Source organism: Stegostoma tigrinum, chromosome 7 (genome assembly GCF_030684315.1).
Source record: "Stegostoma tigrinum isolate sSteTig4 chromosome 7, sSteTig4.hap1, whole genome shotgun sequence".
In the NCBI taxonomy this organism is placed as follows: domain Eukaryota; kingdom Metazoa; phylum Chordata; class Chondrichthyes; order Orectolobiformes; family Stegostomatidae; genus Stegostoma; species Stegostoma tigrinum.
This window is the reverse complement of record NC_081360.1, coordinates 73,046,504-73,060,525: the sequence shown is the minus strand read 5'-3', so window position 1 is coordinate 73,060,525 and position 14,022 is coordinate 73,046,504. Positions and strand designations below refer to the sequence as shown.

The following is a 14,022-nucleotide window of genomic DNA, read 5'->3' as shown; positions in this document are numbered from 1 at the left end:
GGTTAAAACTGGGACAGGAAGCGCAGCCCAGGGAATCATTCTGGCTGCCATTCCCAAAACAGGTTTTGAACCCAGGATAGAATGGAGAGTGAACGTTCCAATTTATGTGTTTCATTCTGACTTTATATTACAACATTCACCATAAACAAGGAGAAGTGCTGTTTGCTTCCATTTTTCACGGCAAGGTGGTGTCATGACAATCCTAAAATATCGAAAACAGATTTTTAAAAATTTCATTGTTTAATTTTAACACCTGGGTCTGAAATTGTTTTGGAAAGGATAAAATACTATAATAATACTGACTTAAAATGGCCACAGCAATTTCCTAACCGTAGGTTGATGAAACCAGTGTAAGATATACAAAGACAGTTTGAACTAAAATCAACATTATATCGAAAGACCTTGTAACCAGGCAACCCAGTCAGGGATGCGAAGGAATAAGCATATGGATGTACATGGAATAGTGTAGGTTAGATGGGCTTTAGGTTGGTATGAGAGGTCGGCACAACATCGAAGGCCGAAGGGCCTGTACTGTGCTGTAAAGTTCTATGTTCTATGAACCGTCATCTATTTTCGTCTATATCTTTTTGCACGCCAGAGATGAAACTCACTTACAATTAGCAAACATAAAGAAACATAACTGGATGTAAGTTTGCTCGCTGAGCTATAAGGTTAGTTTTCAGATGTTTCGTCACCATTCTAGGTAACATCATCAGTGAGCCTCCGATGAAGATGTTACCTCGAATGGTGACTAAACGTCTGAAAACTAACCTTCCAGCTCAGCGAGCAAACTCACATCCAGAAACTCAACCTGAGCTAAAATCTTCTCAAAACTCGCTAGAAACATGGCTTTTTGCAAATGGCTTGCGCAAAACAAATTTTCTTTCACAAAGCTATTTTCTGGCAGAAGAAGGGAGATGATTTATGACTGCAGCACTGGAGAAAGTTTTGGCTGTCTTTCCCTTTTGAAGGACAAAGCATCCGGTCACTAAAATAATTCAGAGAAACAGCCAGACACTGAGAGCTCAGAGTTCTGAAATAGTTACCACTGCTTGAGGATTCAAAACATCAAATAACCAACTGTGGCCTTAGGTTAAAATCTTTACATCTTAAGAATACTCTAAAAGTCTTCCTTTTCTACTGGATGTTATTTTTCAAAAATTCTGTGCTTGTGGTGTGTAGGTTTGATGTCACTTTTTTTCTGATTTAGCAAATAATTACTCTTCCTTTCTCACACAAGTATCTTGTAATTCACTCCTTATTGATGCAGTTGACATTGAGTAAACTGCATTTTCTTTAGAAGGCTATTACTTCATGCCAGAAAAACTTCAGTCATTGTTGTGGCCAGCCACAATGGTTGAAAGAGGAGAGCAGATTCTTCCTCTCCTGATCTTGCAAACATAGCTATCCTTAGTTGTGGAGTTGCTAAGTCTTCAGCTGATCTTTATCACTTCAATTAAAATCTTGTTAGGGTCGATACCCTTTGCTTGTGCCCAGTGTACTCAGCACTGGTGAACATCACATGGAATGAACTATATTGGCTTAACCCCAGTATCTAAGGATGAGTATTCAGGAAAACACTGAGTCGGATGACTTACTTATCAACTTTAAAGAAATTTGCACTTTCAGGATTCTACCAAGGTTGAAGGTGAGGAGGTTCCTGAAGTCTCTTCTTCCTGATAGTTGTCATTTTGTTCACCACTATCTTCATCTGGCTGGTGCAAAAGCTACAGGACTATCCTGATTGTTTTGGCTGCAGGACAATTTACCTCTGCCTCTATCAATTTCTGCACTTAGTGTTTAGCATAAATGTAGCCATTTGTTATAGCTTACCTTGGTTTCCACCTCATTCTAATGCTTGTCTGATGTGGTTCCTGGAATGCCATTCTGCACTTTGTATTGATGCAGAGTTTGTCTCCTGCTTTAATGGTGATGGGCATAATTCTCCTCTTGATAATGGCCCACAGCACCATAAAAATACCCAGCTTTAGCTAGCTAGAAGTGTCAATTTGTGCCCTCACAGTAATTTTACAAGTAGTGGACAATAGCATCATGATTGCAACAAGATTTTGTCATCATAAGGATTTTAGTTACTTCTTTTGTATTAATTTGTCAGATGAATCCAATCTACTATTGGATGTTGACTGACAGATTTCATTCTGAGAGTATAACAATGCCAGGCTGTTGCTTGATTAGTCTGTGGAACAGCTCTCTGAATTTAGGGACCAACTCCATTAGATTACAAACATTTTGCAGGATCGATTAGTAAAGATTGTCTTAATCTTCATTATATCCATTATTTATTACAGGGTTGCACTCTGTGTCCAGTTGTGCAGATAGCATTAAAATGTATTTGAGGAGCATTGGGCTAGACTCACTCATTCAATGAATCAGTTGAATGTTTATCAATATTTAGCAGCTCAGATTTATTTTTCTGGCACTATGTCACAGATATCGTCTTCAATATGATAATTTCACGTACGTTCGGGTTCATGAGATTAACAGTTGCAGCTACAATTTATATTTCCTTTGTGATTTACTAATTAATTTATTCTTTTCACTGGTTACAGGAAAACATTATCAGTCAATAATACATATATCCTATAACAAAAACAGAAATGATTTGAAAAGCTCAGCAGGTCAGGCAGCATCTGTGGACAGAAATCAGAGTGAACATTTTGGATCTACTGACCCTTCCTCAGAACTGGGCTGAAATGTAAACTCTGATTTCAGATGCTGCCAGATCCGTTGAGCTTTTCCAGCCATTTCTGTTTTTGCATCTGATTTCCAGCATCCAGTTATTTCAGTTTTTATACATATATCCTATGTTTAATGAAATCTTTGGAATCAAATGCATACATGCAACAGGCCAGTATCACAGTATCACCTTGTGATGAGGCATATCAATTTAATTAGAACCACATAATCACTCTGGTTACATCAGAGAAATAAATGCAGAAGTTCTGAAACTTGGGTAGGATGTCCAGCTGGGGTTCCCCAGTGAACAACATAATGGAAGAACTATAGGAACCACATAAACAGCTGATTATTCTATTTTCTGGGGTTTCTACCAAGGTTAGAGCAGGTGATTTGGAAGACTAACCCACCTCTTTCGCCAACTATGTCTGAATTTTTTTAAAAAAAACTAACAATGTTAATAATTGTAAGTAGAGAAATGCAACATTCTTCATGTTGATAAGTAGCAACTTATGGAATATTCTTTCACTAACTATCTGCTTGATTTTCCAGCTACCACTGTGAAACCCTCATCAGCCAAATCCCTACCAACAACCACACCAACAAACACTGGAAAGGTTCATTTTCTGGGATTACAGATATCTACTGTGAATGCCACAAGTGTTTTATATACTTTGTTTGCCATTTTACTGGTTGCTGTTGTGTTGTTGGCTCTCTTTTCATATAAAATTTGGAAAACAAGTAAAGCAAATATATCTAAATCACATTCATGCACAAATGAGTTATCGTTAGCTCATAACACTAACTTTTGAATTACGATAGAGTGAAGGGGATGTAAGCGGAAACTCTAATTCACCAAGCATAGTTTCTGCACAGCATCGACAAAAATCTGAGACACAGATGTTTATATTGCTTCAATAAAGTTTCTGCGAAAAAAAACTAAAAGACTGGGAAAATCCTCAGAAATTCCAGATAAATTTCATACTATTTGATTTTTCAATTACCTTCAACTTATTGGTTTTGTATGTTTTTACTGTGATCAACATGCAGATTGCCAAAATATCAAATTAAGTAGGTGTGTCCAGGAGAGGAGAAGCACAAGAGAAAATTAATAGGTCCATTAACCAATATTTTATGTTAATTTTCTTTGAACACTTTCCAATTACTATAAATATGGATTTGAAAAAAGGATGATTTTTAATTGACAGTCAGATAACAGAATCTATTAACTTTCCTATTTGCTTGAGAAGGTAATGTTTCACAACTGAACAGGGGCATCTTGGTGTCTGTACACTGAAATGATTAAAGCTGATAGTTGATAGGTATTTATTAAAATAATTATTAAATTGGGTTTGTAAACACAGACAGTGATAGACAGTCAAAGGGATGAAGTTAGAACTTTAGGAATCTGGTTTGCTCCAGCTGGAACACTGTGGATAATGCTGGGCACTACACTTCAAAAAAAAAATTAGGGTATTTATTCCTGTGGAGTTAGGAAATTTAAATGCGTTTCCTCACAGGAGGTTTGGTTAAGGCGTGATTTAATAGAAGGTTTCAAGATAATGTTTTGATAGATAAAGATTATTCCCTTTCCCAAATGTTGATTCAAAACCTTTAGCAAACATCTAGAAGGGAATTTGGGAATTGTTAGAACCCTTGATGATTTTTCATTATTTTAATTTTATTCATGTCAATTTTGGTTTGGAACTGCGAACTGATAACTGAAAATGACCAATGGAATGTTGTTGGCAAATTAAATAGTGTTAAATAAAGAATGAGAGAGAGACAAGTCAGGCGAGGCCTGGAAGTCAATTGCGGGTTAATTCTTCATCAAAAAGATTCCATAGATGCTTCAAGACTGGGGAAGAGCAATGTATTTGACTAGACAAAGTATTTTGGTCTTTAATGAGGCCAGTAGCTGGGAATTGGCTCCAGCAAGTCTGAAAAAGGCCTTCTGCTCAAGCAGATGGCAGATGTTAAATGGTAAATGGGATATCATGGGAAGAAGGGAGAAGCCAGTGTTTTAGACTGTGTTTTCTCTTAAAAGGAATTTGGCAATTAATGCTGCAGCATGAAGATTTGAAAACTCTCTTCCTAACCTTGCTGTTATCAACTATTAGAAGTTCAGAGAATAGAAACATAACAAGTATTACTGTCTTCCTGTGAGTGTGCTAAACAAAAGTAGCCACAATTGTTTCTTGGTTGATTTTTTTGACAATGTCAATCAAATATACCAGTGGAATGGCACTTCATGAAAACCACTAAAGCAACCTGACCAGTCTTTGGCCTGCTGTGTTCATCCAGCTCTAAGACCAGTTGTGTTATTTTGTTTATCCCATATCTGTTTATTTGTCTCTTACGTGTGAATGGGGCTCAAAACAAATGATATTGCATTTTAAACCATAGGCATGGAATTAGATTATTTTGTTATTTAATTTTGTTCTGCTGAAGTTACTGTATTGCAAATAAATTGCAAAGTTTTCTGTTTAAGCTACAATCCTGGTGTCGAGAATGGATTATTCAGAGTCGGGGATTGGTCATTCAGAAAGTCTGGTTAAGGTCAATTTTGAGGGACTTTGAAAGTTTTAATTTTACTGTGTTCTAAATGTAAAGGTGGAAAAGCGGTTTTGGATCTGCCGTCCATCTCAGTGTCATTACAGAATTGTTCACTCACTTAGTTTATGCCACAAAGTGAAATAATTTTAGGAAGTTCCTGGAGAATTAAATTGCATGTAAACTGGAATACAACCTTCATTAAGGATTAATAAGACAGTAGAGGGAAAAAAGGGTATCTACAGGCACTAACATGAATCTCCAAAAAACTAGACAGCACTTAAACACCGTTCAAAGAGGAAGCTAAGTTCAAGGTGTTACTGTGAGGTGTTTACCAGGGCCATTTCACAGATCAGCAATGTTGCCACATTGCAAGCCAGGGCAGAAACTGCTGTCTCTGCTCATGTGCAAACTCTGCTAAGTACTTACTTTCAGAGTCTATGTAGATTGCAAACTTGACATATTCCCCAATTCAGAAAAGACAGGTACCCGCAGTTATTCACAGCTGAATTTTCTAAGACTTGAAGAAAGTACAAATAAAATCGACACTTGCTCCTAATCATTGCATAGGATGACATACTGTGACAGGAATGATTCAGAAGAACATCAAGTTATGAAAGAAACAGGTATTCACGTTTCGTTGTAATGTTACCAGGCTCAGGACTGCCTCAGGGACCTGAGGTGGTTACAGAGTTGCTTCAGCATGAGTTGGACAAATTGAATGAGTGGCCAAGTACACAGCAGATGCAACATAATGTGGACAAATGTGAAGTTATCCATTTTGGTGGTAAAAACCAAAACACTGATTATCATGTGATGGCTATAAATGTAAAATGAGACACAGGTGCCCTCATACACCAGTTGCTGAAGGCAAGCATGCAGATGCAGCAGGCAGTCAAGGTGGCAAATTGTGCATTGACCTTCATAGCGAGAGGATTTAAGTACAGGAGCAGGGATCTCTTGTCATAGTTATACAGGGCCTTGATGATATTACACCTGGAACAGTGTGCGCAGTTTTGGTCTCCTTAACTGAGAAAGTTCTTCTGATACAGGGTGTGCAGTGAGAGTTTACGAGGCTGATTCCTGGGATGGCAGGACGACTTGAGGTCGAGTCATTCAGGATTATATTTACTGTAGTCCAGAAGAATGAGGGCAAATTGAGATTAGAGTTTCAGTTAGTAGAGTTATATGCCAATTGCTCATAATTGTTAACGTGCACGTAGGAGCATAATTACTTGTAGTAAGTCCATTAACCAGAGTCTAAACGATACTTTAAATTTAGTATTTCTGTAAAATATTTAACTTATGAACTGGTTCCAGGAATAATGGGGCTGGATTTCCAGTGTGCTACCTAAGTCAGGCAGAACAACAGGTTCAGGTATGTTGCAGCACAAGCCATCTTTGGGCTCATATGGTAATAATAAACCACTTCTTATTCCCATGTTTTATTATATTATCTCAACTGTAACATTTGTTTCCTGCATTGCATCATTTGATTTGATCCGTTTAGGAGAGCTTGCAAAGTTGCCATTGCAAACAATGTACACATATTCTATCATACATAAATTATACCAATGAGAACATCTTGTGGAAGAGGAAAACACATCAAAAAAATCATTTTTTGAAAACTTTAAACATTTTATTATCAGTTTTAAATTAATAGGACCAGAAACTGCATGGTGTCCAGCTAACGTGTCATACAGGCAGGAAATGGATAAACTTAAAACACAGGACTTAAAATACATATTGCTGCAAAAGGTGTTTGGAAACATAATTTGGAACTTGCTTAAAGTGATTTTTTTGCACATTCTCATTGTAGCAATTATTGCTTCCTCCGTCCCAGAATTAAAATAATCATAGAAATCCATGCAGAGCAGGAAATTAACGGTACAAAACACACCCTCTGTCCAGTTTCTCATTTTTAAAAATGGAAGTATACTTGTATAACTTTAAAGCAAAATAAAGTACAACTGTTTCTACTTTAATAAGGGGTATAAGCTACATTTGTTGAGTAGAATTGCCATTCCATGTATTATTATCATCATCGGCATCATCCTCTGTTCGCAGTCTGTAAATCCTTCCCTCCCTCTTAAAGTCCTCCCCACGTCTTTCAAGTAATCTCCTCCTTCTTACTTCCCTGAAAATGCAATAAAATCAGTGAAACCTGTACAAAAAAGATACCATCAAATTGCAAGTTTGTTTAGAACTGGACATATAGCTACGAGTCAGTAGCAGATAAAAGAAAATGCCTCTTGTGAAATGGAGATTTCTCTACACAGCATGCCTAGTGGAGAGTTATTGTTTTATGACTGGGATATTAGCTTGCATATTTCCAGCACAAAAACAGAGATTTCTTTGTCACAATGGATACTGGGTAGAGATCTCTTTCATACAAAAATTAGAAATTACAGGTTGGATGGGTGCAGGATCAAAAATGATGGCTGAGAGAAAGTGCTACTGTGGATAACAGAGTCATACAGCATGGAAACAGGCCCTTCGAGTCCAACCAATCCATGCTGACCATAATCCCAAACTAAACTAGTCCCACCAGCCTATGTTTGCCCAATATCCATCTAAACATTTCTTATTCGTGCACTTATGTAAGTGTCTTTGAAATGCTGCAACGGTAACTGTATCCACCACTTCTTTCGGAAGTTCATTCTGCATAGGAACCACTGTCTGTGTAAAATAAATACTGTCCATTATGTCTTTCGAAAATCTTTCTACTCTCACCTTCAGAATATAGCCCTTAGTCTTGAAATATCCCACTCCAGGGAAAAGACATCGACCATTCACCTTACCTATGCCCCTCATTATTTTACAAACCTTAATAAAGTCACCTCTCAACCGCCTACGCTCAAGTGAACAAAGTCCCAGCAACATCACAGTAAATCTCTTCTGAACCTTCTCCAGCTTGACAATATCGTTCCTATGACCAGGCAACCAGAACCCGACACAGTATTCCAGAAGAGGCAACACCAATGTCCTGTACAACTTCAACATGACGTTGCAATTCCTATACTCAAAGGACTGAGCAGTGAAGGCAAGTGTGCCAAATGCCTGTTTAAACCACCCTGTCTATACATGACATAAACTTTAAAGAATTATGTACAGCACCCCTAGATCCCCCTATTCTGCAACACTACCCAAGGCCCTACCATTAATTGTATAAGCCCTACCCTTGTTACCAAAATGCAATACCTTGCATTTATCTAGATTGAACTCCATCTGCTATTTTTCAGCTCATTGACCCATTTGATCAAGATTCCTCTGTGATCTTAGAAAACCTTCACCGCCCATTTTACCAATAATCTTGGTGTCATCCGCAAACTTACTAACCATGCTTTCTACATTTTCACCTAAATCATTTTTATAAAGTTACAAACAAAAGTGAGCCCAGCACCGATCTTTATGGAACAGCACTGGTTACAGGCCTCCAGTCCAAAAAACAACCTTCCACCATCACTCTTTCTCTGCTGTTAAGCTAACTTTGTGTCCAATTGGCAAGCTCACCCTGAATTCCACATAATCAAACTTTTCTAATTAGTCTAAGGTCCTTAAGAGTTGTGCTAGCTGCAGACTCAAGAGGCGAGGAAGACATGGTTTGTCATTTCTTTGCTATATTCACCTCATTTTGGATGGTATCCTAACGCTTGGAACTTCTCACATAACAGTTGCAAATTTGAAATTACTAATAAAGATTCTGAACCATTGGGCAAACTTAAAAAGGCAAATATAATAATACAAGTACTGCTGGAAAAAAAAGTCTTTAGCAAAGCTTTCCGCCTTGCTGACATTAGAACAATTTGCAAGAATGTCAATACATTCAACAGAACAGATGGTAACCACCCACTGGTTCATTTCTTAGGGATTGTTTCAACAAGAGTTAAACAAAGCCCTGGCAATTAACTGCCAATTAACATTAATCAGTACATTCTCTTTGGCAACGCCACTACCAATCAGAATACACTGGACAGTAGAAAAGCTGAATGTTATTTAGAGTGGAGGCAATGGCCTCTAGTATTAGCACTGGACTATTTGTCCAGAGACCCAGGTAATTTTCTGGCGACTTGGGTTCAAATCCTGCCATAGCAAATGGTGGAACTGAATTCAACAGAAATGTGGAATTATGGGTCTAATGATAATGAGACCATTGCTAATTGTTGGGAAAAACCATCTGGTTCACTTCTGCCCTTTAGGGAGGGAAACTGTCATCCTTACCTGGTCTGGCCTATGTGTAACTGCAGACCCACAGCAACGTGGTTGACTCCTAACTGCCCTCTAAGCAATTAGGGAGAAGCAGTAAACACTGGCCTAGCCAGAGAAGCCCACATTCTCTAATTTTAAAAGATGGGGAAGTACTGTTGACTGTGATTTGGGGTCTTAGTGCATGAATCACAAAAAGCCAGCACCCAGGTTCAGCAGTTAATAGGGAATTCAAATGAAATGTTGGCAACAAATTCATAAATTGCTGGAAAAGTGCAGCAGATCAGCGTGGCGGACAATGAAGGAGGTTACTTCAGAGTACAACAGGATCTTGATCACATGGGCCAATGAGTGGCAGACGGAGTTTAATTCTGATAAACGTTAGGTGCTGCATTTTGGATAGGCAAATCAGGGCAGGACTTTTCCACTTAATGGTAAGGGAGAGTTGGTGAACAAAGAGATCTTGGAGTGCAGGTTCATAGTTCCTGGAAAGGGGAGTCGCAAGTGGATATGATAGTGAAGGCGGTGTTTGGTTTGCTTGCCTTTATTGGTTAGTACAGAAGTTGAGGACATGTTGCAGCTGTAGAGAACACTGGGTAGGCCACTTCTGGAATATGGCTTGCAATTCTGGTCTCCCTGCCACAGGAAGGATGTTGTGAATCTTGAAAGAGTTCAGAAATGATTTACAAGGATGTTGCCAGGGCAGGAGGGTCTGATCTATAGGGAGAGGTTGAATAATCTGGGCCCACTTTCCCTAGAGCATCAAAGGCTGAAGGGTGACCTTATAGAGGTTTATAAACTCATGAGGGGCACAGAGAGAGTGAATAGACAAGGTCTTTTCTTGGGTTTGAGAATCCAAAACTATGAGGGCATAGGTTTAAAGTGGGAGGGGAAAGATTTAAAAGTGACCTAAGGGGCAACTTTTTCACACAGAGTTGTGCATGTATGGAATGAGCAGCTAGAAGTGGTGGAGGCTGGTATAATTACAACATTTAGAAAGTCATCCGGATGGGTATATGAATAGGAAGGGGAGAGAGGGATATGGCCCAAATGCTGGTAAACGGGACTAAAATTTATTTAGGATATCTGGTCAGCATGGATGAGTTGGACAAAAGGGTCTGTTTCCATGCTGTACAGCTCTATGACTTTATCTGTGCAGAGAAAGCAGAGTTAATATTTCAGGTCCAGTGACCTTTCCTGTTTTTGTTTCTGATTTCCAGCACGTGCAGTTATCTGGTTTTTCTTTTGCTTCAATAGGGAATGGAAAGTAAAAATAGGGAGGTTCTGCTAATAACTACACAAGACAATAGTCTGACCACAGCTGGAATATCATGAACAGCTGTAATCCACTTATCTAAGGAATAGTATGCAGGAACTGGAGGCAGTCCACTGAAGGTTCACTAAGTTGATCCTGGTATGGAGGAACTGTCTTGTGAGAAGAGATTGAGTAAGTTCTCCATAGTAATTAGGGAATGGAAATGAAGTTATCAAACAGGCATAAGCAAGCAATAAGCAAGATCTTTAGTTCGCTTTTAATGCAAGAGGATTCCTATACAAGATTAAAGGATTTTCTGCTATTCTACAGTGCTTGGATTTAAAGTATTGTGTTGATTTAAGATTCCTTTTCCAAAGAAATGTATACCTGCCTTAAAGTGTGTGCAATAAAAATGCACAAGATTGCATCCCAGGGTGAAATGGTCTACCCTGAGAAGAGACCAAGCAGAACTGGCCAATTCTGAGTTATCAATATAGTCTCAAGAAAACATATAAATTCTGAATTTTGATAAAGTAGATGTTGAGATCCTGTTTCCTCGATTTAGCGTGTCTACAAATAGAGGTTCCAGGATAAGGGATCAATAATTTATGTCTAAGAACTTTTGAAATTCTCTTCCACAAAGACACTCGGACACTGAGTACATTCAAAGCTAAGCAATTTGATTTTTGGACACCAAGGATAACAATGCATGTGGATAGGGCAGAAAATTGGAATTAATGCAGAAGTTCAGCCATGATCGGAAGAGATTTGGCAGGATTTATGTTTTACTCCTGATATAGGAACATATATTGATATAGTGCCATTAAAGTAGTAAAAATCCCAAGACACTTCACTATAGTAATTATTAACTAAAACTTACACTTAATGACCTAAGAAACAGTATTTCATGTGAGCAAAAGCTTGGCTTAAGAGGTAGGTTTTGAAGGAGTGCCATAAGGTGGAGAGATTTAAGAAAACAATTCTAGAGCTTAGGGCTGAGGCAGATGAATTCTGTTGACATTAGCAACGCAAAGAAAATTGGGGATGCACAAGAGGTAAAAACTGGAGGATTTTTGTCAGATTTTGAGCTGGAGGAGTTTCATGGAGCTAGGGAAGGTCCTTGACATGGAGGTTATTTAAAAAGAAGGTTGGGAATCATAAAACTGAAATGCTGGCAAAGTGGCAGACAATGTCAGTCAGTGAGCACAGGGGTGGTGGGGAGGACAGGAATTGGAGGAAGTTTAAATGGAGGCAAAATTTTGGACGACTTAACTTTACGGAGAAATCAAACTAGCAGGGCTGACTAGGTAACTGAGTAATCAAGTCTAAAGAAATTGCATGAACAAGTATTACAGCATCAGCTGAAGCAGAGGGGGAAGGATACAGCATTTAAAAAAAAACTTAGGACATCCCGACAAATCAAAGTAGAGAAAATGGGTAAGAAGAAAAAATTAAAGATTCTCTCTGAATACATGCTGCATTTATAATATGGCAATGAATTTGCAGCACAAAGAAATGAATGGTTGGGATCTGATATCCGTCACACAAGGTATGGCTGCCAGGTTCCCAAGGCTGGGACTGAATGTCTACAGATACCTGACATTTTGTAAGGATAGACAAAAAGAAAAAAATAGTGAGAATGCTCTGTTAGATAAAGATATGGGAGTTGTAAGAAATGATCTTGGCTCAGAGGAGAAAGAAGTAATATCAGTTTAGGTGGAGATGACAAATAGCACAGCTCAGATGTCACTGGTGACGGTAGTCTAAAGGACTTCTAACAGTAGCAATACTGCAGGACAGTTTAAATGAAAAAACAATGGGGCTTGTAAATAAAACAGTACAAATATTGTCAACAAACTCAAATTTCATGTAGACTAGAAATATCAAACTGACAAAGTTAGCCTGGAGGACAAGTTCATGAAGTGACTTTGGGAGTTTCTTAAAACAATGTGTGGGGAAACAACGAGAACACAGGCTATTTTAAATTTAGTAATACTCAATTACCAGAATTATTTAGTGGTCTCATAGTAGATGTTCCTGGGAAGGAAATATAGGTAGCCGAGTTCTCTGGATCTGACAATCTGCATATAAATACTTGAAAAGAAATGGCTACAGAAATAACTGATTATTACCTTCAAAAGTTCCCTTGCTTCTGCAAAGTTCACTGCAAATTGGGAAAACTGTAAATGTTACATCCCTATTCAAGTGAGGAGGGAGACAGAAAACAGGAAACCATACAATGCTCATGAATTTTGACCTATAAATGGTATTAAGGGATGGAATCAGGAGAGGAGAGTCTATCTACAGCTCTATTCTCCAACTGGATAGAGGATAGTGCTGCTAACCATATCAAAGACCACAGAAAGAGCCGGGATGCTTTTCTACAGTTACAACTGCATGGATATTACTTCTGACTAAGAGACATTTCAGTTCTGAGTCAGGGGCTGAAACCTGATTGGGAATGGGTTTCAAACATGGACTTTTGGGAAAGATGAGAACTCACTCAAGGAACTTTGAGAGGAAGATCCAAAGATGTGCAGGTTAGGTAGACTGGCCATGCTAAATTGTCCATAATGTTCAGGGATGTGTAGGTTAAATATATTAGTCATGAGATATGTATGGATAGGGAACAGGGGTGGGATGCTTTTCGGAAGGTCGGTGTGGGCTTGATGGTCTGAATGACCTGCTTCCACACTCGACGGATTCGATGATTTATTATCTGCTCACAAAAGCTAGTCATTGACCTCTCTACTAAGCATGTATAAGCCATTCCCACCGATTCAATGATAACATATATCAATGATTTAGATAAGGAAGCTAAATATAACTCTCAAAATCTGCAGAGAGCACAAATCTGGGTAGGAGAGAATGAGCTGTGAGGAGGATGCACACTTGCTTCAGTTTGATTTGGGCAAGTTGAGTGAGTGGGTATATGTGATACAGATGAAATATAATGTGAATAAATATAAACGTTATCCACTTTGGCAGCAAAAACAGAAAGGCAGATTATTAACTGAATGGCAATAGTTTGGGATAGAGGAGGTGCAATGAGACCTAGTTGGCCTTGTAAACCAGTTGCTGAAAGTAAGCATGCAGCTGCAGGCAGCGAAGAAAGCAAACTAAGAGGTACAGAGGAAGTAGGACTTAAATGCAGAATTAGGAAGGCTAAAAGAGGCCATGAAATGTTTTTAGCGAACAGGGTCAAGAAGAATCCCAAGGCATTTTATGCATCTATTAGAGGGAAGAGGGTAGCAAGGGAAAGAGTAGGCCCACTCAAGGATAACAGGAGGCAAGTTATACGTGGAGCCACA

At 38.6% G+C, this 14,022-nt stretch overlaps 2 protein-coding genes across 4 annotated transcripts in view; one reads left to right on the top strand and one right to left on the bottom strand.

Moving 5' to 3' along the window:
* LOC125453817 (lactase/phlorizin hydrolase-like) overlaps positions 1–5,169 on the top strand; it is a 60,932-nt gene extending 55,763 nt beyond the window's left edge. For all 3 annotated transcript variants that reach the window (XM_048533799.2, XM_059647430.1, XM_048533800.2), the window contains one exon: positions 3,250–5,169. In XM_048533799.2, the coding sequence (XP_048389756.1) occupies positions 3,250–3,509 (260 nt within the window). In that variant the 3' untranslated portion in view covers positions 3,510–5,169. The remainder of the gene's footprint in view (positions 1–3,249) is intronic.
* Positions 5,170–6,867: 1,698 nt separating this feature from the next.
* Positions 6,868–14,022, bottom strand: part of ubxn4 (UBX domain protein 4) — a 61,366-nt gene continuing 54,211 nt past the window's right edge. The window contains exon 13 of the mRNA XM_048534593.1: positions 6,868–7,387. Coding sequence (XP_048390550.1) covers positions 7,249–7,387 — 139 coding nt within the window. The 3' untranslated portion in view covers positions 6,868–7,248. The remainder of the gene's footprint in view (positions 7,388–14,022) is intronic.